Below are 22,944 nucleotides of genomic sequence, written 5' to 3' on the forward strand. Positions count from 1 at the left end.
CAATAGTAGGAGCGAAGGACTAAATGCATGGCAGGTACAAGAAGTAACAGCATAGTGAATGTTCTTTTAATGAGAAACACCAAATGAGTCCTGATAGAAAATGCGTTGCCAAACTTTGTTGTCGGTTAACTCTTCTTTGGCTTTGCATTTATGTACTAAAGCCTGGATCGGGCTTTTCTTTTCTTGACCTTTTTTTGGGGGGTAATATCAAATTTATTCTGTCTTTGTTAAATTGTTGACTTTTGAATTTACTGACATGGTCTGTATTCTGAATATTTGTATTTTGATGTTTTGAATGTTTGCTGCAAGCCGCTTTGGCTGCAGCTGATTGTGGAAAAGCAGCATATATGTAAACTCAAACAAACAAACAAACAAACAGGAACTTGGGAAGGTGATCACTCCAGAGGCATGCTGCCGCTTAAAAAACTGGCCATCACGAACTGGCTCTTCGTCAGTGAAGTGGAACCCAAAGCGCTCAACAACTCCACCAAATGAATAAACTATCAGACAAGTTGAAGTGTTTCAGAAGTGTCTCCATACAATTTTAGAGCCCAAGCATTCCATCTAAGGCAGGGATAGATTCACCTGAACCAGGCTTACACAACAGCCCTCCTCTTTGTGCAGTCCAAGGCACCCATGTTCCTGGAGTTTGGAGCAGGGAGGGTCACAAGATTTACAGATCTGACGACTGAGTTACGATGGTTTCCCTACTCCCTCCACAAGTTCCGCCTTATTACAGACATCCAGATAGAACTTGGATGTGCGAACTGTTCGATGCATTTGGATCACAGTACAATCTGCTTTCAGAAGCCTTTGTAAACCAAGACATAGGTTTAAACCTGTGAAACACAAAACTAAAGGACAGGACTCTCACTTGGGGGGGTCTGTGGGTCATGTGGAGTGGGGCGAAAATACAGGGGTCTTAAAACACACAGCACATTCTTTTTTACCAGCCAAAGCCCATATCGACTGAATGCCCCTCTCAAAGGACCCTCTCTGGTGCACATTGGATTTCTGGGGGTGACTGCACCCCTATCACCCCAGCAGAAGATGCTGCTTTATTTTTATGGTGCTTAAGAGTGGGTAACAGTTCCTCTGCTCTGAATGCTGATGCCGAGATTAGCACTTCAGCCTGCAAATTCTCATATACAACAGGCTAAATGGAGACAACTGTGAGCAAAGTCCTTGTGCACTTGCTCACCTGTGGAAGAGACGAGCCGGGATGGGTGGCGGTGGCAGCAGCTAAGTTTGCAAGAAATGAGAGAGTGCAAAAAGTTTGAGAAACACTGGGGTAAACACAACATCAAAATCCCCATGGATATTAGCTGTAAGGGACTGAAAAACCACATTTTGGTCAAAAGTGTATGTCTGTGTGTGCGGATGTGTGTTAAGCCATGCAAATCCAGCTTCATCCCTTTAACAAAAACCAAGATATGAGTCAACATCCCCAATCAGCCACAGCAAACTTAATTATATGTCCACATATGAACTGCAAGAGGTGGCATGATAGGTTGGCAGAGAGGTGGCTTCAAATGGTCTCCTCTACGGCTTCTTAACTACTATTCCAGAAGGTTCCACGCTCATTGTTTGGTTGTATGAGCTAAACCAGTTTACTGGTATTTTTTTAAAACAACAACAACAACAACAACAACAAGAAGTGTAACTGACCTTCTTAGCAACGCCAAGTTCATAAACAGCTTCTTTCTCTTCATCTCTCATGGCTGGGAGCTTCGAGGTATTGCCCACCAAAACGTGGCTACGGATAACAGGTAACAGGTCAAAACAGGCTTTGGAAACTTTCTCCAGTGCTACCATCACAATGTTGCTATCGGAGTCATCGCTTTTCTTCGCAGCCACAAGCAATTGTGAATCGGCTTCACCGGTTAAGTGAGTACCACCCTCGCTACTCAGATGGATAGTTTCCTCCTCAGCAGGGCACCGTACGCCAGCATCTGGGACTCTACCTGAAGGCTCCTCCTTGCAGAAGTTTGATTTTGGCGACTTGCTATCTAGTCTTAGCCTTTTGGCATTCTTTGGAACAGTCACAGGTACTAAAGCCCTTTTCCCAGCGTAACACACATTGGAAGACAGTTGCTCTGGGTCAGGCTTGAAACTGCTCCCCGTCTTAACAAAAGCAGTGGACACAGAAGCAATTGCTTTAAAGCCACTGATCTGATGGACCGGCTGTGGGGCGTTCTTGCCATCTAGAGAAGACGACCTACTCAGCTGAATGTTACCTTTCAGGATGCTGAGAGTTCTGGCTCGGGCGGATAGCTCTGGATACATGCTGTCCAAGATCTTCACCGAGTTTTCCTGGGGTACGGGTGGAGCAGTGCCGCCAACTGCCGATGGAGGAAGTCTGCCAGGCACGGGGAGGGCGTGCTTGGGAGTGGTGGCGCAAAACTGAAGTGGCGAAGACAGAGCCCTCTGACGCATTGGCGTGCCCGAGGGAGAAGGGGTGGTAAATGTAGCGGGAGACTTGCATTTGGGGGTATCCAACAGCGGCGACCTTAGAGGAGGAACTGGAGTTTCACGTAAAGGAGAATTCATTCCATCAAGTGGGGAAGGCAAAGAAGACTGGCTAGACGATGACATCAGTGGGGAGAGGGGCCTAACCGTCCTTGGGGGAGTAGGTATCAGAGGTGGGAGCAAGGGAGGTAATGGAGGGCCCATCTCTTCCCTAATTTTTGTCAGGGTTTTTGGAGGAGAACACACTGTAGGTGTGGAAGTATCTGCGTTGGCAAAAATGGTCTCAGTGAGCAGTGCTTGCCGACTTTTCCTCTTCCCCTTGCAGCTCGGTATTCTCTGGAGACGCCTAAGACCTGCCTCTGCTGAAACATCTCTAGAGTCTGATGATTCAAGCGCTTGTCCTGCTCCGTTATTTCCGTGAGATGCAAGAGAAGCGGGAGATTCCACTTTCTCAGACACTATTTTTTGTGATTTAGAGCTAGAGCTGGAAGGTTCGGAGGCAGGTGGTACGGAATGCTGGCTGGTTTGAGCAGCAAGAGTTTCCCCCTCGTTCTTTATATGGGTTTCGGAGGCAGGTGTTAACTGGTTCTGCGTCAGGCTGGAGCTGCATCCCGAAGGGTTAAAGCTTCTTTCTTCCTCAGCACTTGCTTTCCCTTTAAAGAAATCTAACTGGATTTCTGAGGTTTCTATACTAGTGCCACTGCATTCTGAGTGTGGTGCAACTATATCACTATTAAATTCTGAATCACTTGCAGGAGACTTCCTGGAGAGAGATTTTCGGTCGTGTGTTAACCCTTGTCTCACCAATGAAACGACTGCTGAAATGTTTTGTCCTGCTTGCCTCTCTTCAGATTTCTCTATTGCTGTAAGAGATTCCGATTTTAAGGAGGTATTTTCATCGCTACACATCCGTCTTGTTGCGTATGAGTGTTCCCATATCCCTTCCATCACTTCAGCAACATGGGAGCCAGTGTCATGTGCTGCAGCCGGCGTATATTTCGGGGACGCCTCTTCTGTTACATTGGACAGCTGCTGCTCACCACCCACATCTGCTCTGGACGCTGCAAGCCTTGGTTGTGGTTCTGTGCAGTTCACCTTCCTTAATGGGAAAACCTCTTCCTCTGGTGAATCCAAGGTAGATGATTTCATAAGCATGATAGTACTTTCAGACACTGTCAGTTCATTCAGCCCTTCAGATCTTGTGCCTCTGCTCGATATTGCATCAGTTTCTTTAGCTGTTGCTTCACTCAGATTATGTTCTAGCTCACAGTTTCTTGAAGGAATCCCTAACGTCTTATCAAGAGGAACAAGAAGCTTCTCATCACTTGGAACAGATTCGCTCACTACAAAAATGTCTACAGTATTAACACTGTTTAGGCTCGATGCCTCGGGGGTTTGTGCTTTAGTAAGCTCCCCACAACACATTATCTGGGATTCCCTGAGAGTTGGCTGTTCTCTGGCTTGTTCAATTTCCATTTCATGGAAACTGCAACAATCCAGGGACTTATTTTTGTCTACGTCAGAATCGAGAACATTTGCCTCTTTACTGGCCAAGTCTTCCCCAGAATCGTGATCCCTATGATCAGCATCTTCTTCTCTGCTTGGAGAGGAAGGGGTAATGTACCCTGGGACAGAGCTTTGGCCATTTCTGCTGAAGAGCTCATAATTGATTTCAACGTTGGACACAGTGACATTGGAGGGCTCTGCAGTGGATTTAGAACCAACTGTTGTAGTGACAGAGGAAGTTGTTTCAATAACTGCATTCTCTGCTTCTAATTCATCTTGTACAGACCGAGCAGGACCTTCATTTGTGTTCTGTTCTAATTCCACCCCGTTTGTTACAGAGCACTTATAATTCGTTTCTGTCCCTTCCACAGCATGCTTCATTTTATCAGATGAATTGCTTTCAGCATTCCAGGTTGCCTTTTCTTGAGATGGTACATCATTTATTCCATACTGCAAATCTTTAAAAATCAAACTGGGCTCCGTATTTCTGTCACACAGAGTTCCAAGAGCAGATGTTTTTTCACTTCCTTCTTCTATAATAAACTGTGCAGTCCCAGTTTCTGTTATTTTCAGCGCTTCACTATCTTCCTTCTCAAGCCGTTCTGATGTCAAGCATAAATCTTCCACAACAGCCTCAGCATGCTGAAAGTTAACTGAAACGCTATGTGTTTTGGACTTACACTCAGGTTTAACGCCTGCATTTTCCGCATATCCTAGTTCTGAAGCACTTTGAGTGACATTCTCTGATTCAAAGAGTGTGTGTTTACTTTCAAGAGGCCCCTCAGAACATCCTTCAATAATAAATGCTTGTGCTGCTAACATAGGACTGCTTTGATAATCTGGCTCCTCTTGTAGCGATTTAACAGAATCTTTTTGGTCAATGTACTGTTCCAGTTCTACACATTCTTTTTTTACATCCATTGATTTGGGTTTCATTTTGCCTACAACGCTTTCATTTTCAACTTTCCGCTGGTCATCTTCTCCATGTTTAGCAGGCACAGAAGGGAGACTGCTGCTTTCACCTATACGATACAATGAATTATTGCATCCATCACTTGCCACTGTAATATGGGAGTGGGGCCTCAAGGTATCAGCATTCCCTAGTTTATTCCCCCCATTTAATTCATATTGCTTGTCACATTCCTCTTCACTACTGTGATTTTCTTCTACGCATTGTGATTTGATGGCTGCATCGGAGACATGAGAATCTTTTTCAAAGTCCTGTCTAAATGTTATCTCAGCATTTCGTTGCTGGAGCAGTGCCCTAGAACACTCCATTTCAGAGAGGAAATTATGGTTAACGAAATTCATTTTCTCTTCCGTTAATGCTTCATCGCTGCTGCCTGAGCAGAGCCCTTCAGTTGCATTTTGTTTGTACGTTGTTACAGGTTCAGTGTGTTCTTCACCAATGCATTTTGCTTTCTCAAAATTAAATTTAGATTGGATGTCACTGGGGCCAGGCCCCATTCCTTCCCGCATATCACCAGAAACATCCTTAAAATTTTCAGGAGCTATGAGCACATTTTCAGTAGCTAAAATGGGCCCTTTGGTTTGCTGCTGATTGCCACTTTTCGGTGTTTGAAGCCAATCACTTTCCACTATCCCAATGAGTTCTTCCTTCTCTTCTTTCAAGAAGCTACTAGGCTCTTTGTGCACATGGTCAATGCTGCTTCCAGCGTCTTCTTTCATGGGCATTGACTCAGCTGTTTTTTCTTGACCTTGTAAGTTAGCCGATGGAGACAATAAAGCAGGCATCATGAGTTTGTCTTTCGCTTTCATCGTATTATCTAAGTTTTTGTTGACGTTTTCTGTACCGTGTGCTGCTGGTTCCGTGGCTTTGTGTGCCTCCAAAAAGTCAGAATTCTCCTGCAGACGCTTCTCACTCTTTGATATGGCGCCTCTCTCATTAAGATATACTGACGTTTCTGTCACAGGGTCATGACACAGTGCTGACTCTTCTTCCGTCAATTTGCTAAGTCTTTCAGGTGACTCCTGAGAATTGCCATTTGTATTGTTTGTGCTAAAAGAGATGCAATTGCTCCGAGATTCTGCTGAATGATTCTCGTAAGAAATTTCAGCTTTTGGTTCATTTCCCCCCAAAATATTTTCAAGCATTTGCACATCCTGGTTCATTTCATCTTCATCACTAGAATCTGTTAAGTTTCCAAATAACGTATCCTTAAAGAGATAAATGAGAAGAATTAATAACTCATAACAGTTCAAATGTTTTATGAACAGCCACTCAAGTTACAATGTTCATTACTTTTTTTCCTTTCAAAAAACTGATACTGCTAAAGACACATCTAAACAGATATGCACTAAAAACATGACTGAGGTGTAGTTCTCAGTAAACCAGTAAACCTACTTCTGCGCTGTTCCACTTCAGATCAGAGCTGCAGGTTTACATGATGGCATTCTCTTCAAAACCATCAAAACCAAACCATAAAGGTAAAGGTAAAGGGCCCCCTGACCATTAGGTCCAGTCGTGACTGACTCTGGGGTTGCGGCGCTCATCTCGCTTTATTGGCTGAGGGAGCCGGCGTACAGCTTCCGGGTCACGTGGCCAGCATGACTAAGCCGCTTCTGGTGAACCAGAGCAGCGCACGGAAACACAGTTTACCTTCCCGCTGGAGCGGTACCTATTTATCATCTTGCACTTTGACGTGCTTTCGAACTGCTAGGTTGGCAGGAGCAGGGACCGAGCAACGGGAGCTCACCCCGACGCGGGGATTCGAACCACCGACCTTCTGATCGGCAAGTCCTAGGCTCTGTGGTTTAACCCACAGCGCCACCCGCGTTCCTTATAAACCAAACCATAGAGAGCTAGAAAACAGGAAGTAGTTCTTTCTGAGAAACATTTTTCTATTGAGGTTTCTTGCACAGAGGTTTTATTACTTCAATGAGAACTAAGACCAAGATAAACTAAAGAGTATCTATCAGAAACAAAGAGAGAGAGTTCCTTTTTACAGGGCTTAGCTCGCTTGCAAAGGTTCATCTTAATCCATAAAAACATGAGTCATTTCACTATTTAAAAAGCAATGCTCAAAGTGAAGCACAGTCAATAAAACCACAAAAATAGCAGCAGCCAGAAGCTGAAAATCCAGGTGTTCATAGAATCATAGAGTTGGAAGAGACCACAAGGGCCATCGAGTCCAACCCCCTGCCAAGCAGGAAACTCAGTATACAGTGGTACCTCGGTTTACGAACTTAATCTGTTCCGGAAGTCCGTTTTTACACCAAAGCATTCTTAAACCAAGGTGTGCTTTCCCATAGCAGCAGGGGACTCAATTTACAAATGGAACACACTCAACAGGAAGTGGAACATGTTCTGCTTCCAAGGCAAAGTCCACAAACCAAAACACCTACTTCTGGGTTTGCAGCGTTCTGTTTCCAAGCTGTTCATAAACTAAGCTGTTCTTAAACCAAGGTACCACTGCATTCTAAAACCAAACTGTTTTTACCTAGCAATGGAATTAGCAGAGGGAAGAAGCTCCACAAGGATGACATCCTAACTGAGAAATCATTTTACACTTTAACAGTTCTTACTTAAGGAAGCTGGGGAAGGAGAAAAAATAACAACTCCCTATGACAGAGCTGCTGCTCTCATGAATCACAACAGGAGCTGCCACCACATTTATTGTCTTCATTTATATCCCACTGTTTGACAATATGTTTAGGGAAGTTTTTCATATTTAATGCTGTATTGTTTTAAACACTCGATTGGGAGCCGCCCAGAGTGGCGGGGTATAAATAATAAATTATTATTATTATTATTATTATTATTATTATTATTATTATTACTATTATGTTCCATTACACCGGATACAATGGTAACGATTCTTTTAGGTCCGGGCCTAATATACCCTGAAGGCAGGTAATTGTGGTTTTTTTTTGGCTAGTTGAAAGTGGTATAACAGAGAAATCATTGCCCAGGTATATTACACATTTACTGATTTTATCCTGCTATCGGGAGGGTGGGGTGGTATTTTTTTGCTTTTTGAAGCACTATGAATACCTGCATAGCCTGTTCAACTGAGAATGAGAGTGAGCCAAGTGTACTACCCAGGGATAGTGCTGCCTCCTTCTGGCCACCTGGCTCCATCCACAAGTAGAATTGCTGTCCTGTATTAAGTCAACATTCAATCCAGATTATGACATTACTAGGGCACACGATTTTAACCCCTATTTTGACTTACTGGAGTAGCAGCAGGTGAAAACTGTATGGGAGACAGGAGAGGAGGAAGAGGCCTGACGCACTTCAAAATATCTCGCAGATTTTCACCAAGTTCGTCCTGTTCCGTGCTAAAAACATCCACGCTGCCCTCTCCCAAATCTGTCTCTGAAATGACTTCTAGAGATCTGCCTTCGTAAAAAGTGCCGCCACCATTGTAAGCGCCCGTGGTTTCCATGGCCTTGCTTTCTACTGGGCTACCATGCCCAGCAAGTCTGTCGCCCAGCTTTGTCTGCAACGGTGGTGCCAAAGAAACGTGCGTCGTACAGGTTTCAGGTGAAGGGCAACCAGAAGGCCTCTCTTCTCGAGGTTTCCTGAATTGTTGAGGATTCCACGGCGTTTCTATGGGGCAGAAGATCATCTACAATGTAAACAAGGTTTCCATATTTCCTCCACTTCCTGAAGGTTTTAAAAAAAGTTTTCAAACCAATTTTAAAACAAATGGTTTATTATCCATCTTACTGAGTGCCCTACAGGTACACCACTGTGCTGTTGAAAGTTTCTTTTTGCCCTCCAGAAAGTATCCCCTTAATTATTATTTTTTAAATTTAAAAATCCAGGTGTTAATTTTACTGACCACTCTCGGGGGCCCCCTGCTGTGTTTCTGGGGTGCCGTACAGTTTTTGTAACCTTCCCATGACCCTCACAAAATTTTTCCTTAAAAAGTGTAAGACATTCCTAGCGCAGTCTTGGAAGAAGGCATAGGAGGAATGAGGACACACCAAGAAATATTTCCAGCAGCCTAGAGACAACCGCAAATGCCCTGCAGGTATAGATGCATATATTTTGTTCTTGCAGTTAAATTATGCAAGTATTAAAAGCATAGTGCAAAGTCATTCTAAAAGTTAATTATTGGCATCCGTCTGTCGTGAGATTCAGCGGCAGAGTGCCGTTCTAAAAGTACTCACTTTTTTTTCCACGTGCTCTTGAATGACCATGAAAATCTTTTGCTGCAGGTGAGAAAAGAGGCAATTTTTCTTTACTCTTCTTGAAAATTGCAACATACCTTTTTTTCTCTCTAAGGAAAGCGACTACCGTATTTTTCGCTCCATAAGGCGCACCAGACCATAAGGCGCACCTAGTTTTTAGAGGGGGAAATCAAGAAAAAAAATCTTATCCCCCCCCCCCCCAGAGCAGCCTGTCCGCTTCTCCCAGAGCTTCTGGGGCTGCCGGGGGAAGCCCAGGTCCCCCCCCCGCCCCAAACAGCAAAGAAGCCAAGACAGTGAGAGGGATCCATCCTGCTCCTGTCTTGGCTTCTGCCGTAGCCGCACGCAGCCTATCCCGGCCGGAGGGGGCCGGAGGATCCCGCTCGCTGTCTTGGCTTCCTCTTTAGAGGCGCACAACCACTTCAGCCGGGAGAGGCTGCGTGAGGCTATGGGAGAAGCCAAGACAGCGAGCGGGATGGATCACGCTTGCTGTCTTGGTTTCCTCTTTAGCGGCGCGCAACCTCTCCAGCCGGGAGAGGCTGCGCACGGCTAAAGAAGCCATAGCCGCGCGCAGCCTCTCCCGGCTGGAGGGGCTGCGTGCGGCTATGGCAATACCTCCACCTCCCACGAAAGCCCACAGGAACCACGCACCCTTTAAGGAGTGCACAGCTCCTGCGGGCTTTTGTACGAGGAGGGAGAAGGGACTGACTGGCCGCGTCAGTCCCTTCTCCCTCCTGGGGAAAAGCCCGCAAGAGCCGCGCGAAGCTTGTGCGGCTCTTGGGGGCTTTTCCTGCCTGCCTCCCGCCTGCATTTGCTCCATAACACACACACACACATTTCCCCTTACTTTTTAGGAGGGAAAAAGCGCGTCTTATGGAGCGAAAAATATGGTACTTATCTCTAGAGCTACAGTACTTGGGTCTCACCTAAGATGTAGTCATTTTTGTTGATTTTACTTTTTCCTGTTGAGCTGTCAATACACATCCAGAGCTCCTGCAACAGCAGCTTAATTTTTTCTGTAAAATAAACAAACTGTTATGGTACTTGCAGAGAAACATGGATTAATAGAATATATATCTATATCTGTATCTGCACACACATTTCTTCACTAATACAGGGAATATGAAGCATATCCCAAACTGCTAAGGTTATGTCTGTTCCAGTGATGGCAAACCTCCAGCCTGCTAGGCCTCCTCTATTGACTTGCCAAGGCTTCTCAGTAAAGTTGAAAGAAGCTTGCTATGTCAGGATCTGTTACCTAAAGACACCTGGAGGTGACAACTCCCAGCAGAGCATCTCTCTCTTTGCTGCTGGTTAGCTATTTCCTTGGAGATTTGAGCAGGGGACGGAGGCCCACCACTCTGGTCCAATGTTCAGGAAGCATAGGAGCAGTGATAAAGGGTTAGGTGCTCTTGGTGGTTTCTCAGTTATTCCTTTCTGGGTTCCCCTTTCTCTGTGCAGAGAGTGGGAACACTTTTGCCCTGGCTCTTCTGCAGCATATACATGCATCCTCCAGAAGGGAAGGCAACGAGGGAACCGGGCCCTTGAGCTTAGGGAGGTTCTGCTTGCGTTCTACACCAAATAGGATGAACCACACTGGGTGAGATAGTGAACCTCACTATCTCTCAGCCTCACCTACCTACATGGCTGTGGTGGGGATAAAATGGATAGGTAAAAGGTAAAGGACCCCTGGACGGTTGAGTCCAGTCAAAGGCGACCATGGAGTTGCGGCACTCATCTCACTTTCAGGCCGAGGGAGCCGGCGTTTGTCCACAGACAGCTTTCCGGGTCATGTGGCCAGCATGACTAAACTGCTACTAGCGCACGGGGACCGTGACGAGTGCCAGAGCGCATGGAAACGCTGTTTACCTTCCCGCCGCAGTGGTACCGATTTATCTACTTGCACTGGCGTGCTTTCTAACTGCTAGGTTGGCAGAAGATGGGGCAGAACAACGGGAGCTCACCCCGTCGTGCAGATTTGAACCACCAACCTTCTGATCAGCAAGCCTAAGAGACTTAGTGGTTTACCTTTTACCTTTACCTAAAATGGATACAGAAAGCCATGTATGCTGCTTTAAGCTCCCCGTGGGAAAAATGGGGGAAATGCATGGTTCAAGACACCTCAGTTTGTGCATTTGAGAGTTAAAAGCCAGAGTTAAAAGCCAGAACCTGAAGGGCAGCCCTGTAGCAAAGAGGATGCAAAAGCATATATGGAATTGAATGCAGCACTTTCTTGCAAACTGCCCTTGGAAAATGATTGAAGGGCTATACAAAAATACAGTGGTACTTCAGGTTACATACGCTTCAGGTTACAGACTCCGCTAACCCAGAAATAGTACCTCGGGTTAAGAACTTTGCTTCAGGATGAGAACAGAAATCACATGGCAGCAGCGGGAGGCCCCATTAGCTAAAGTGGTGCTTCAGGTTAAGAACAGTTTCAGGTTAAGAATGGACCTCTGGAACGAATTAAGTACTTAACCCGAGGTAGTAGAAATGAGTCAGCCCAATTGCTCAACAAATTGATGGATATTCAGCAGAAGTTCTGACTTTACACAATTTGTTACAATCACAAGCTAACCAACGTGTTCTTTTCCCCTTCTGGGCAACTCCCTTGAGCCTGTGCCTCCTCAGAGGATTCAGCCTGTTGACATGATAAGCAATAGCAAGAAATCCACCTGCATCTATTTAAATTGCATCATTTCCTTCTTGCCTCTGTTTGCTTCTTTGCTAAGTAAGCTGCGAATTTTTAAAAAAATGGAATGAAATTAAGGAGCTCTGGTTGTATCCCTCTGTTGGTATTCTCAGCACTTTATGGCATCATCACCATTTTATTTGCATATCACCTTTCCTTGAAAAGATTCATGCTCAAAGCGGCTTGCAAAAAAAAGGAATGCATCTCAAAATCAGCCACTGCAAGAACAATTCCATAGCAATTTCATAGCAACATAATAGCAAATATAACATCAAACAAAAAAAACCACACACCAATATTTCAGCATTATAAATATAAGAAGATTACACCTCCTGGCAACTGCAAAAATAACAAGGGAGACCGATAGCTTCGCCTATGATGTGGGAATGGGTTCCTGGTTGGTAAAGGTAAAGGTAAAGGGACCCCTGACCATTAGGTCCAGTCGTGACAGACTCTGGGGTTGCGGCGCTCATCTCGCTTTATTGGCCGAGGGAGCCGGCGTACAGCTTCCAGGTCATGTGGCCAGCATGACTAAGCCGCTTCTGGTGAACCAGAGCAGCACAGGGAAACGCCGTTTACCTTCCCGCTGGAGCGGTACCTATTTATCTACTTGCACTTTGACGTGCTTTCGAACTGCTAAGTTGGCAGGAGCAGGGACCGAGCAATGGGAGCTCACCCGTCGCGGGAATTCGAACCGCTGACCTTCTGATCAGCAAGTCCTAGGCTCTGTGGTTTAACCCACAGCGCCACCCGTGTCCCCCTCCTGGTTGGTACTTGCATGTAAAAGGAGAGGGATAGATTCAGGTCTTGTCACCTGGAGCAGGAAAGAAAGCACTTCTAGGCGACCAGGTAGAGAAGCTTCTTTGAAAGCAAATGTGTCCTTCTCCCCAGCCCTTAACAAGTCATGAATGCACCCAACTGAACCTGGGTGGGCAGACTAGTCAGATTTTTGCCTGTTGATCTGAAAATGGCAACTGCACTTCAGACATGGCCTTCTAAACAAAAAAAGTCCTAGTGTCCTAAACAGCTTGCAGTGGGAAAGGAAGGGTTGAAGAGAGAGCCCAAACTCCCACTCAGCAGATGCCCAGTATATACAAAAGCACAAAAGTTTTCAGCCTCAAATCACTAGCTTTGCCAGGAAGACCAGGGTTAAATTCTAAAACACCTCTCTACAATCCACCCCAAATGCATCGCAACTTTTCTTCTAAAATTCCCCCATGAGCGCAACAGAACCCAACAGCTTGCTCCCCACCCACGCAGATCAATTCCTTATAGCTCTCAGTTGTCTGCCATCTGATCCCCTAGGCTTCCACTCACTCTACAAAACTGGGGAAATTGCAAATGTTGCATTCTGCTTGGCCGTCCAATACTCTCCATGCTCATTGAATCATGCTGCTAATTTCAAGGAAGCAGTGGTGACAGGCCACGGCTGAGACACCCAGCATTAGTGAGCAATGAATCAGTCTCTCAGTGGTTCAATAATTTGTAGGGGGTTAGATGCTAGAAAGCAAGGTCTTGGGTATCATGTCTCACGACCTCGTCTTAGGCAATGACAAATAATTTGTCTCCATCCAACTGCAGCTCTAAGAAGCAAAGAATACTTACAGCAGAGTAACAAGTTCAAGCTGACATAAAACCTATCGTAGGGGTAGGCAACCTAAGGCCCGTGGGCCGGATGCGGCCCAATCGCCTTCTCAATCCGGCCCGTGGATGGTCCAGGAATCAGCGTGTTTTTACATGAGTAGAATGTGTCCTTTTATTTAAAATGCATCTCTGGGTTATTTGTGGGGCATAGGAATTTGTTAATTTCCCTCCCCCAAAATATAGTCCGGCCCACCAAATGGTCTGAAGGACGGTGGACCGGCCCATGGCTGAAAAAGGTCGCTGACCCCTGACCTATCGTCATGCAGCTTGTTACATGTGGATGACCACAAAGCAAAACCTTAGGGCTTGCTGGCTGAGGCGGCCATGCTCTCAAGCCCTTTTCTCAGCCAGATCTTGGGGCCTTGCACATGTCCCATGCAGTGGGCAATCACTCTCCTATTCAGCTCCTTTAGGGTACCTGCAAGAATCCAAGCAGGGCTGAAAGGTGAGGCCTTGTAGTATGAGGATGTGATGATTGTACAGATGACAACTCAAAGAACAGCAGCTATGAGCAATTGCAATCAACTTATATTAGAGAGAAAATATTTATACATACCAACCTTTGTCTAGGTCTGCTACAGGACTCGCTCTCTCACTTTGGGTCTCAGCATTCTTCAGCACTGAGAGGAAATAAGACAGACACAGATATCAGATCAACAATTAAAACTGGAACCCTGCAACTGAAAATCCATTCAGGTAAAATAAAGTGAAGCATCACCTTTTTTTTGCTTTGCATTCGGGAAGCCATCCGTCTTCTCCTGTCAACATCAAGGGAAGAAAACCACACCACATTAACATACTTAACTTGTAGTATTGTCAGTGGAAAGAGATTCGACTCTGGTTACTGTTCAAATTACCTCATGACCTCTCAAATGTATTATACAGTGGCACCTCGGGTTACAAACGCTTCGGGTTACAAACTCCGCTAACCTGGAAGTAGTACCTCGGGTTAAGAACTTTGCCCCAGGATGAGAACGGAAATTGCGTGCCAGCGGTGCGGCGGGAGGCCCCATTAGCAAAAGCGCACCTCAGGTTAAGAATGGTTTCGGGTTAAAAACGGACCTCCGGAACGAATTAAGTTCGTAACCCGAGGTACCACTGTACAGGGATTGGGAGCCTCCAGATTTTGCTAGACTACAACTCCCATCATCCCTTACAGCTGGTCATGCTGGCTAGGGCTGATAGGGGTTGGAGTCCCCCATCATCTGGAGGGTCACAGGCTCCCTGGTTTCATAGGCTTGGTGGAAAATCGGAACTGTCCCTTGTTACTCTTGCCATCTCCTATCCCTCCCCTTCTGTGCTTATTGTCACCTCTTCACTCCCTCTGTCCAAATTTAGACTGTAAGGTCCAAGGTGGAGGGAGGAGGAAAGAGCTGTCTTTTATTTTATCCCCCACCCCCCATTATCATGGCACATTGGTACCGTGTAACAATAACTTTTTTACTTTGGACCGCAAAGCCAACAATTCTAAACAATTTCTGCAATCAGTGTCCCCCCCCCCCCAGCCCAGTCTTACACCAGTTTACCCATTACAATGATGGGAAACAGGTCACCAACAGATAAACACAGGGGGAAAAGAAGGCATACCAAGTCCACCTGACTCAACATTTATGACACACACTCTGCATCTTGGGTGGGAAATTATTAGGAGGAGATACGCTGGGCGATCCAAGACTTACTCTGTAACTTATAACAAACCATGCAAAGAAACACTAATTTGCGCTTACTGCAAAAATGCAAAAAAAAAACAAAACAAAACCCCAACCCCAGCTTAAGAAAGTTACCTGTGCTTTCTTCAATTCCTTCTCAAGAACTTTCTTCTCTGCTTTCAGCTGCTTGAATTCCTGGATATGCTTTGCTGCAGCCTCTTCATTTAAAGGAAAAAAGCAATCAAAATGCATGAAAACCATTAAGCTCAACTTAATGGCACAAAAGTCAGCAAACAAGGGCGAAATGCACTTGCATGGTGATGCCTTCCCTTTCAGATTTGTCAAACTCTAACAGTTTATTCCGGGGTTGCAGCATTCAGCTCTGCACTATCATGTATTTCATTAGGATTTCATCACACTAGATGAATGCCGCTTGGCTCGGTCAGAGACATACCAACTGCACACAACAGCTCCACAGCTTTTTCTCCAAATGTGTAAATGCCCACATGCCTTAGAATTCTGCTTAATGAGCCCTAGGGAACTAGAATTTTATTCATACCAAACACCACTGACAACAAAACCTTTCCGTGTAATAAATATATATTTGCACCCTTCCATTTCAACAGGTCAAATTCTTAAACTGTGCTTTGTCAAGGTTTGCTATGAGACCCTAAAATGCATACAGATATCCTTAAATGGCAATAATTAAGTCTGAGTTCTTTGCATAATGTTATACTCGGATAAAAATTTATGCAGCAATCCAACTAGGTTTTTTGTAAGTGGATCAAGCTCCGCAAGTTATTCAGCTACCAGGGGTTTGGCAGAAGTAATACACTGACATTTAATTTATAAACACTCAAGAGACAAATTTCTTAACAGTTATTTTAATTTCCTTTGGACATTAAACAGGTAGAGTAATACGTGACATGAAAATCAGGACAAAAACAAACAAGAAATAATTTTAAGGAGCTTTCATTCTTAATTTCAGGATCTTGTCACAGCTACTAACAGCTGCCCAGAGCTAGGACAAGAGAGCACAATTGTCTTCCTGCTGTGATTTCTCACATATTTTCATGAGAAAATATAGTATAAACCTTTTATGATTTAAATAATGAAATTATTTTACAGCTTTCTAACAACAGACCACTCTAAATTCTAACAATTCATGACTTAAGGCAATCTTGGGATTTTTATACTTTGATTGACAGTTTCATTAAAACAGGGACTCAAGCTACACAGCTGCAACTAAAATGTTTTAAGTGCAATATACAATGTGACACTAGATGGTGAGCCTTATGGAAAATTCAATGTATTTTTAAAAACGCTTTTAAAAAAGCATTTTCAGAATGGTTTTTATATGAGTGTACATTCCACCCAGATGTATAATTAACCTTTTACAAGCCAATTCATTCTCGCACTAACTAGCTCAATTTTATCTCAGGAATTGTTCTCTCTTTTATTCCCATGAAATAGAAGCACAGCATTTGACACTGCAATCCTGACATTAGTTGAATGGGGCAAAAGGTAAAGGCAACAGCGAAGAAAGCAAAAGGTGATTCAAACTCAGGTTTTTAAGGTAAACTGACTGGGGCAAAATTGTTGGTGTACCTCTCAACCCTACTTAAAATACACATAAACTATGCAACACTCTCTTTTCTTACAACAATGTACTACTTTAAACCTAAAGGTTTTCTGTATCTGAAATGTGAATTTATTTGCAGTGAATTACCTTCAAGTTTCTTCACTTTAGTTTCCAGTTTCTTCTTCCTGACCATGTTTTAAAAAACACACACACAAAAATGAGGATAGTATTCTATTGATACAGATTTTTGGCTTTTTGTGCAATCTAATATATAGAACTGTAATGGTTATAAGGGGTTGTTCGTGCGTAAGTTGCCGCCACTCCTGGCTAGGTTGCCTGGTTAAACCTTTTCCTAGCTGGACAGCCCTTCACTTCATGGCTGTTCAGTCGCTAGCAGAATCCGTCAGTGGGCGTTTCTTGAACTTCTTCCAGCAAAGAAGTTCTTTGACGCCAAGTCTACGCCTACTTTCCCTGCACGGAAGTCTTCTGCGCAGGGTGGGTGTGGGTAGCGGAGGACCTGTGCTCTCCCCGCTGGTCTCCGGCGAAGAGTCCTGGAGCCCCCTCTCCGATTCCTCCATCCGCCCCCCTTTATCCCTGGTGTTACGCTGATTTCCTTCCCCAGCCGATGATTCCCCTCTCTCCCTGCTGGGCCCTTCTCCGGCATCGCTTGGGAGCCTTGCCTCCACTACTGGCTCCGATGTCAGTTCCCTGACAAGAACATAAAAGCTTCCTTGATAACACAGGTTTATTATGATTTGTGTAGCTCAGGCTTACACTTCCGGCTGAGTTTTGAATTAGAAACTGGACCCGCACCCAGTTCTTTGTGATGCTAGGACCCCACAATCGTCACCACTGCTACACTGTCTGTCCATAAAATATATCATACATCAAGGGAGAGGAGCAGGTAGAAAAGTCATGGCGAAGGAGAGACAGCATGCTGCCCAGCTGGGCAATGAGTTTTGGTTACAGGCCACTCTGAACATATCTACTCCATTCACTGCAGCAAAGAACGCACCAACTCCCAGAATGAGACGTGGTCGGAAGTGCACTAATTCAGAGTGTGCCCCAGAGTTCTTTACACCATTGAATAGGGAAGTCAGGTAGGTCAGATGTAGCACATGCCTCCCCTTGCACACTGTTTTTGGCCAGGCTAGTACACCTCCCATCCAAATCCTACATCAAGGCACTGTGGGGCATATTCATGTTGTGCATTTCACGCAAGGATCAAAATAAACCTAGCCTTTTTTGTCCGGAAGACTAGTAGAAGTTAAGTGAATGTCCCCTCAGCCAGCAACCATTTCCAAGTAATCAACAGGACTTAATTTGTCGTACCACACTTCATGGAATGTGGGTTCTGATAACCTGGGTCCCAAATAGCGAGAAGGGTAGGTAGGGAATGAATTCAGAACGGGTTGCTTGCCTCTCCTTTTGGACCGCTAGGCTCCCCCTCCCCGAAACACCACCTAATATGGTTTTGTGTTTCAGTACTGGCTATGTGGCCCTAACAACTGATGTGATGTACAAGAAGTACCGTATTTTTCACTCCGTAAGACACACTTTTTCCCTCCTAAAAAGTAAGGAGGAATGTATGTGCGTCTTATGGAGCGAATGCAGGCGGGAGGTTCTGCTCAGCGCTCCCTTTGAAGAGCAGCGTGGAGTGTGTGTGCGGCTCTTGGGGGCTTTTCCCCGAGGAGGGAGAAGGGCAGCCCGTCAGTCCCTCCTCGGGGAAAAGCCCCCAAGAGCCGCACACATGCTCCGCACGCTTTTTAAAGGGAGCACGGCTTTTGCGGGAGGTGGGGGAAGGGACAGAGGGCAGCCCTTTAAAGAATATTTTTTTTCTGGCATTCCCCCTCTAAAAACTAGGTGCATCTTATACTCAGGTATGTCTTATGGAGCGAAAAATACGGTAGCATATGATTAATTCCTACACTGAGAGAGTTCTCAATTCCCTCTCTTTCCCCACAAACATTACTATAATCTGAACATAGAATAATTTTTCATCTAACTGCAAAGGTGAAAAATAGTATAAATTCACTATTTGGTTCATTTATATGACTCACATTGTGTCACTTTTGTTCATTTCATCTTTCACCCGAACATATTCCAGATGAGTTTCCTGGTATATCTTGAGTGAACTCTAGTTAAAGAAACAGATAGTGATTAAAATACAGACATGCAAATAAACAAATATTTTCTTATAGCTAATGCACTGATTCCTAATATCATAAAACAGCATCGCGAAAGTCAGAAGACATACACTAAATAAGGTTGCAGGAGAAAGGGTGTCCACAGCTGTGGAACCACCACTAAAAAGACTCTGGCCCTGATGCCTACTAGGGCTGGGCGATATTAGCTTGAAATAGTTGAAAAGGGGAGGCGCCGAGGGAAGAATGAGCTCCATTGGCCAGACACAGCTCCGTCCTCCGCACACCGGGTGCTGGTGACAGAGGGAGTCCCTCTGCTGCCAGTGCTGGCATGCCAAGGGAAGAGCGAGCTCCACTGGCTCCAGTGCCTCGTTCCTCCTTTGGTTTGAGGGCCAGAATATTTCAGAATAAAAAGATGTTCTCATGGGCCAAATGGGGAGGCCTGGAGGGGTTAATAAGTTAGTCCTGTGGGTCTGAAGCTCCCCTTCCCTGCACTTAGGGATTACAGAACAACCCTCCAGCTACCTTCTCAAGGTCACTCTTGGGCTCCTAGGTGCAAACCCTCACTCAGGGACAAGCAATCCAGATGTCTCAGAGCAGGCCTCACCACTTTCTTTCTTTCTAAATATTTTCTAATTACCTTCTTCTCCTCCAGCTCTGCTTTCACAGATCCCAGCTCCTCCTGACACTTTTCTAGAGGCAATATTTTCTGCAGCATTTGCTCCACTTGGTGACGAAGTGTGTCATTTTCTCTGAAACGGGGCAATTAATATAACAGGAGTGGAAACGAAACAAGAGACTTGCATGCAATATCTTACTGTCTCCGTGGACACAAAGCCACAGTAGTCCCATGCCCTCCCACCATGGCCCAAGCCACATAGCAAACCCAAACCAAAATGTCCTTATAATATCCCATTGCACTCTCATACATATTTGCTTAAAAACTATTCTCAGCACCTCACTCTTTTGTCTCAGGGAGCAGACAAAGTACAGTAGAACAAATTATTGACACCCAGAGATTCATCAAGCAGTGATAACTCCCAAGCCCAAAGCCGTGGGCACAGCATCAGAATTCAAGCAGAATGAGTTCTTACCTTACAGCAAACTGAAGCTGTGATATCTGGTTAAAGAAAACCTGAAATGCAGAGATTAGCTCGATGGCCACAGTTACACATCAACAAAACCCACTGTGCCTCAGAGGCATTTTTTATGAGTCTGATAGCAATATTCATGTACGAAAAGGATGTATTTGATGTCTTGCCTCGAAGGAAGCATGAACAAGATATTTTATTATCACTCTCAAGGGCCCAAGAACTTGAGAACTGTACAGAGCAGAACCTGACATGTCAATGGTTGAATTTGCTTTTACCATGTATGTGAATGGCAGCTTGTCTTTGCATGCTTCATTTTTCCTGCCATTGTCTGGCAATCTCACATGCAAGATCTGAGCCTCTACAGCAGGGGTCAGCAAACATTTTCAGCAGGGGGCCAGTCCACTGTCCCTCAGACCATGTTGGGGGCTGGACTATATTTTGAAAAAAAATTAAAAATGAATGAATTCCTAAGCCCCACAAATAACCCAGAGATGCGTTTTAAATAAAAGCACACATTCTACTCATGTAAAAACATGCTGATTCCTGGACCGTCTGCGGGCCGGATCAAGAAGGCGATTGGGCCGGATCCGGCCCCCGGGCCATAGTTTGCCTACCTATGCTCTACAGGCCTGGGGTCTACCTACAAACTACACCTCCAGCAGGAGAAACATTTTCTCTGATGATCTTCTACTGACACGCAAAAAGCATTTTTATTCAGACAGACTTTTGGTCTAATAAGTTGACTTGTTATGATTTGCAGTTTGCTCAATTGGATGGTGTTTTTATCAGTTTTCCCTTCTTTTATGATGTTCCCATTTTATCCTTTGTATTTTACTCTGTTAACAGTCTTCAGCAGCATTTGGGATACACATATTATACATACCTAACAAACAAAATGAAGTGTTGGTTATGATGAATATATTGAGCTTGCACACTCTGGATTTTCCCTTTCAATCTGTGCAGTTAGGAGCCTGGTTTTTTTCCAGCATGTAGGCATTTTTCAATGAAAGCCCAACAAGACATATTTCTAAAGCACCTGCACCCAAATATTAAAAAATTAACCTCAAAGCAGCAACCTTCAGGCTTCAGCATGAGAGTGAAAGACGGGGTCAGGATACACTAGCGGCTTCAGTTACAGAAGCCTCTTTCACACAATGTTCACAAAAGCTGTTCCCGTTGCCAAGGAAACGGGATGCCTCCATTTTTGTCAAGGACACTGTGGCTGCTGTTCCCTACCTGTGTGCTGCTGCCTGATGCAACTCAGGGTAATCTGAGCCTTGGCAAATTACGCCACCAAGATTTCAAGTCACAAAGTTGCTACCTTTTCAACAACATCTGTAGGGTGTGCAGTTCAGCCACCCAGTACAGACATGCTCACTATGTATCATAAAGTTCTAACACTTAAACACACCCTACCACCACTTTAGATTTCCCATAACAGTGCTTTGCTCCAAGCAATACGCATTAAATTTATTTTCTAGGAAAAGAAACACAAAAGGATATCGTTGCACTTTTGCTGGTATTCTGTCAGCAAGTGGCTGTAAGAGAGAGAAGGGGGGGTAGAATTAAATGGAGGTCCATGCTGAACAAATAAATACATGAAATATTACTGTGCCAGGTGCATATTGAAACTGATCTCTGTGCTTTATAGATTAGTTAGCATGGGCAGATATGCTTTCTCATGTTACTACAAAAAAAATCAGATTTATTTATTTATTTAAAAAATATAACACGTCCTTCCACTTTTCACATCAATACAGTGGTACCTCTGGTTACGTACTTAATAGGTTCCGGAGGTCCGTTCTTAACCTGAAACTGTTCTTAACCTGAAGCACCACTTTAGCTAATGGGGCCTCCTGCTGCTGCTGCGCCACCGGAGCACGATTTCTGTTCTCATCCTGAAGCAAAGTTCTTAACCCGAGGTACTATTTCTGGGTTAGCGGAGTCTGTAATCTGAAGCGTATGTAACCTGAAGCGTATGTAACCTGAGGTACCACTGTATAGATAATATGTTGCACATATGTTCTCACATGATGTAAAGCCAAACCATGCCTTAGTGTAAGTGTGTGGGTTATCAGTGAGGGCTACCTGGGAGTAAGATATGGTTTGGCCCTCAGTGTGTTATCCAAACCCAAGCTCATGGACTGGCTCACTCCAGACAAACCACGAGCTGTAACCAAGGTCTGCTCCTGGTTTACATCTTGTACCATTTTTGGGAGAATGCCACACTATGCCAAACCATGGCTTTGCTCTGGGTAGCACAACAGCAGGAAGAGGGCAATTGTTGTCACCTTCTCTTCAGTAGCCTGTGTGCTCCTGCTAAGTCATCTTTAGCTTAGCATTATGTGCTACCTGAATCAATGTTTGCCCATTTACAGTCCTTCCCCCAACACAGCGCCTTTGTAGACTACAAGAACTCCTGTAGTCCTGTGCTGAAAAGTTAAGTCTGCTGCACTGCATCAGGGCCATACCGAATGCAATTTTGCAGAGCAGAGGATTTTTACTCCCATTGGGTTTGAATAAAATTGAAAGCAGTCGAGCTGTGCACAAGAGTGGAAAAATGAAAACAGTTATGCGTAGACAGGCGAAAAATACATTTGTACAAAAATGGTGACAACCTACTTACTCAGTATCAATGATCTTTTGCTTTAATGCAATTAGGGCAGCTACGTATTCATTTAAATTCTGAAAGAAAAAAATGTAGAAGCCAGTTAAGGAAATTCAGCCCCCACACTCCAATAATATATTCTAAGTTCGTACTACTCAAACTGAGCACACGTTTTGCAGACAGCAAAAAAGATAGGAAAACTGAAATCAATGCAATCACAGACAAGATGAAGCAGGTGGCAAATGAATATGTAAAAATCACTTAAATGATTTTTTAAAAATAAAAAGGGAAAAGAACCCGAATAATCTTAGGTTAGTATATTTACAGTACCTAAATTTAAAAAAGAAGCAGTGGACAGAGCTCCATGCCCCAGGTGCCCAGAAATTAGGAATTTTAGGC

The 22,944-nt window shown here is 44.5% G+C and overlaps 1 protein-coding gene across 2 annotated transcripts in view; it reads right to left on the reverse strand.

The window, feature by feature from the left end:
- Positions 1–22,944, reverse strand: part of ICE1 (interactor of little elongation complex ELL subunit 1) — a 36,828-nt gene that overhangs the window by 7,055 nt on the left and 6,829 nt on the right. The window contains exons 3-15 of one of the 2 annotated variants that reach the window (XM_083624568.1): positions 22,564–22,622; positions 21,431–21,475; positions 19,484–19,595; positions 18,760–18,836; positions 16,847–16,884; positions 15,253–15,335; positions 14,187–14,226; positions 14,029–14,088; positions 11,174–11,314; positions 10,059–10,148; positions 9,115–9,156; positions 8,172–8,548; positions 1,669–6,153 (exon numbers count right to left, since the gene is read on the reverse strand). In XM_083624568.1, the coding sequence (XP_083480694.1) occupies positions 1,669–6,153; positions 8,172–8,548; positions 9,115–9,156; positions 10,059–10,148; positions 11,174–11,314; positions 14,029–14,088; positions 14,187–14,226; positions 15,253–15,335; positions 16,847–16,884; positions 18,760–18,836; positions 19,484–19,595; positions 21,431–21,475; positions 22,564–22,622 (5,649 nt within the window). Of the gene's footprint in view, positions 1–1,668; positions 6,154–8,171; positions 8,549–9,114; positions 9,157–10,058; positions 10,149–11,173; positions 11,315–14,024; positions 14,089–14,186; positions 14,232–15,252; positions 15,336–16,846; positions 16,885–18,759; positions 18,837–19,483; positions 19,596–21,430; positions 21,476–22,563; positions 22,623–22,944 lie in introns of those variants that run through there. The other variant, XM_083624567.1, reaches the window with a different exon arrangement.

The sequence above is a fragment of the Podarcis filfolensis genome (genome assembly GCF_964270895.1).
Source record: "Podarcis filfolensis genome assembly, chromosome: 7".
Classification (NCBI taxonomy): Eukaryota; Metazoa; Chordata; class Lepidosauria; order Squamata; family Lacertidae; genus Podarcis; species Podarcis filfolensis.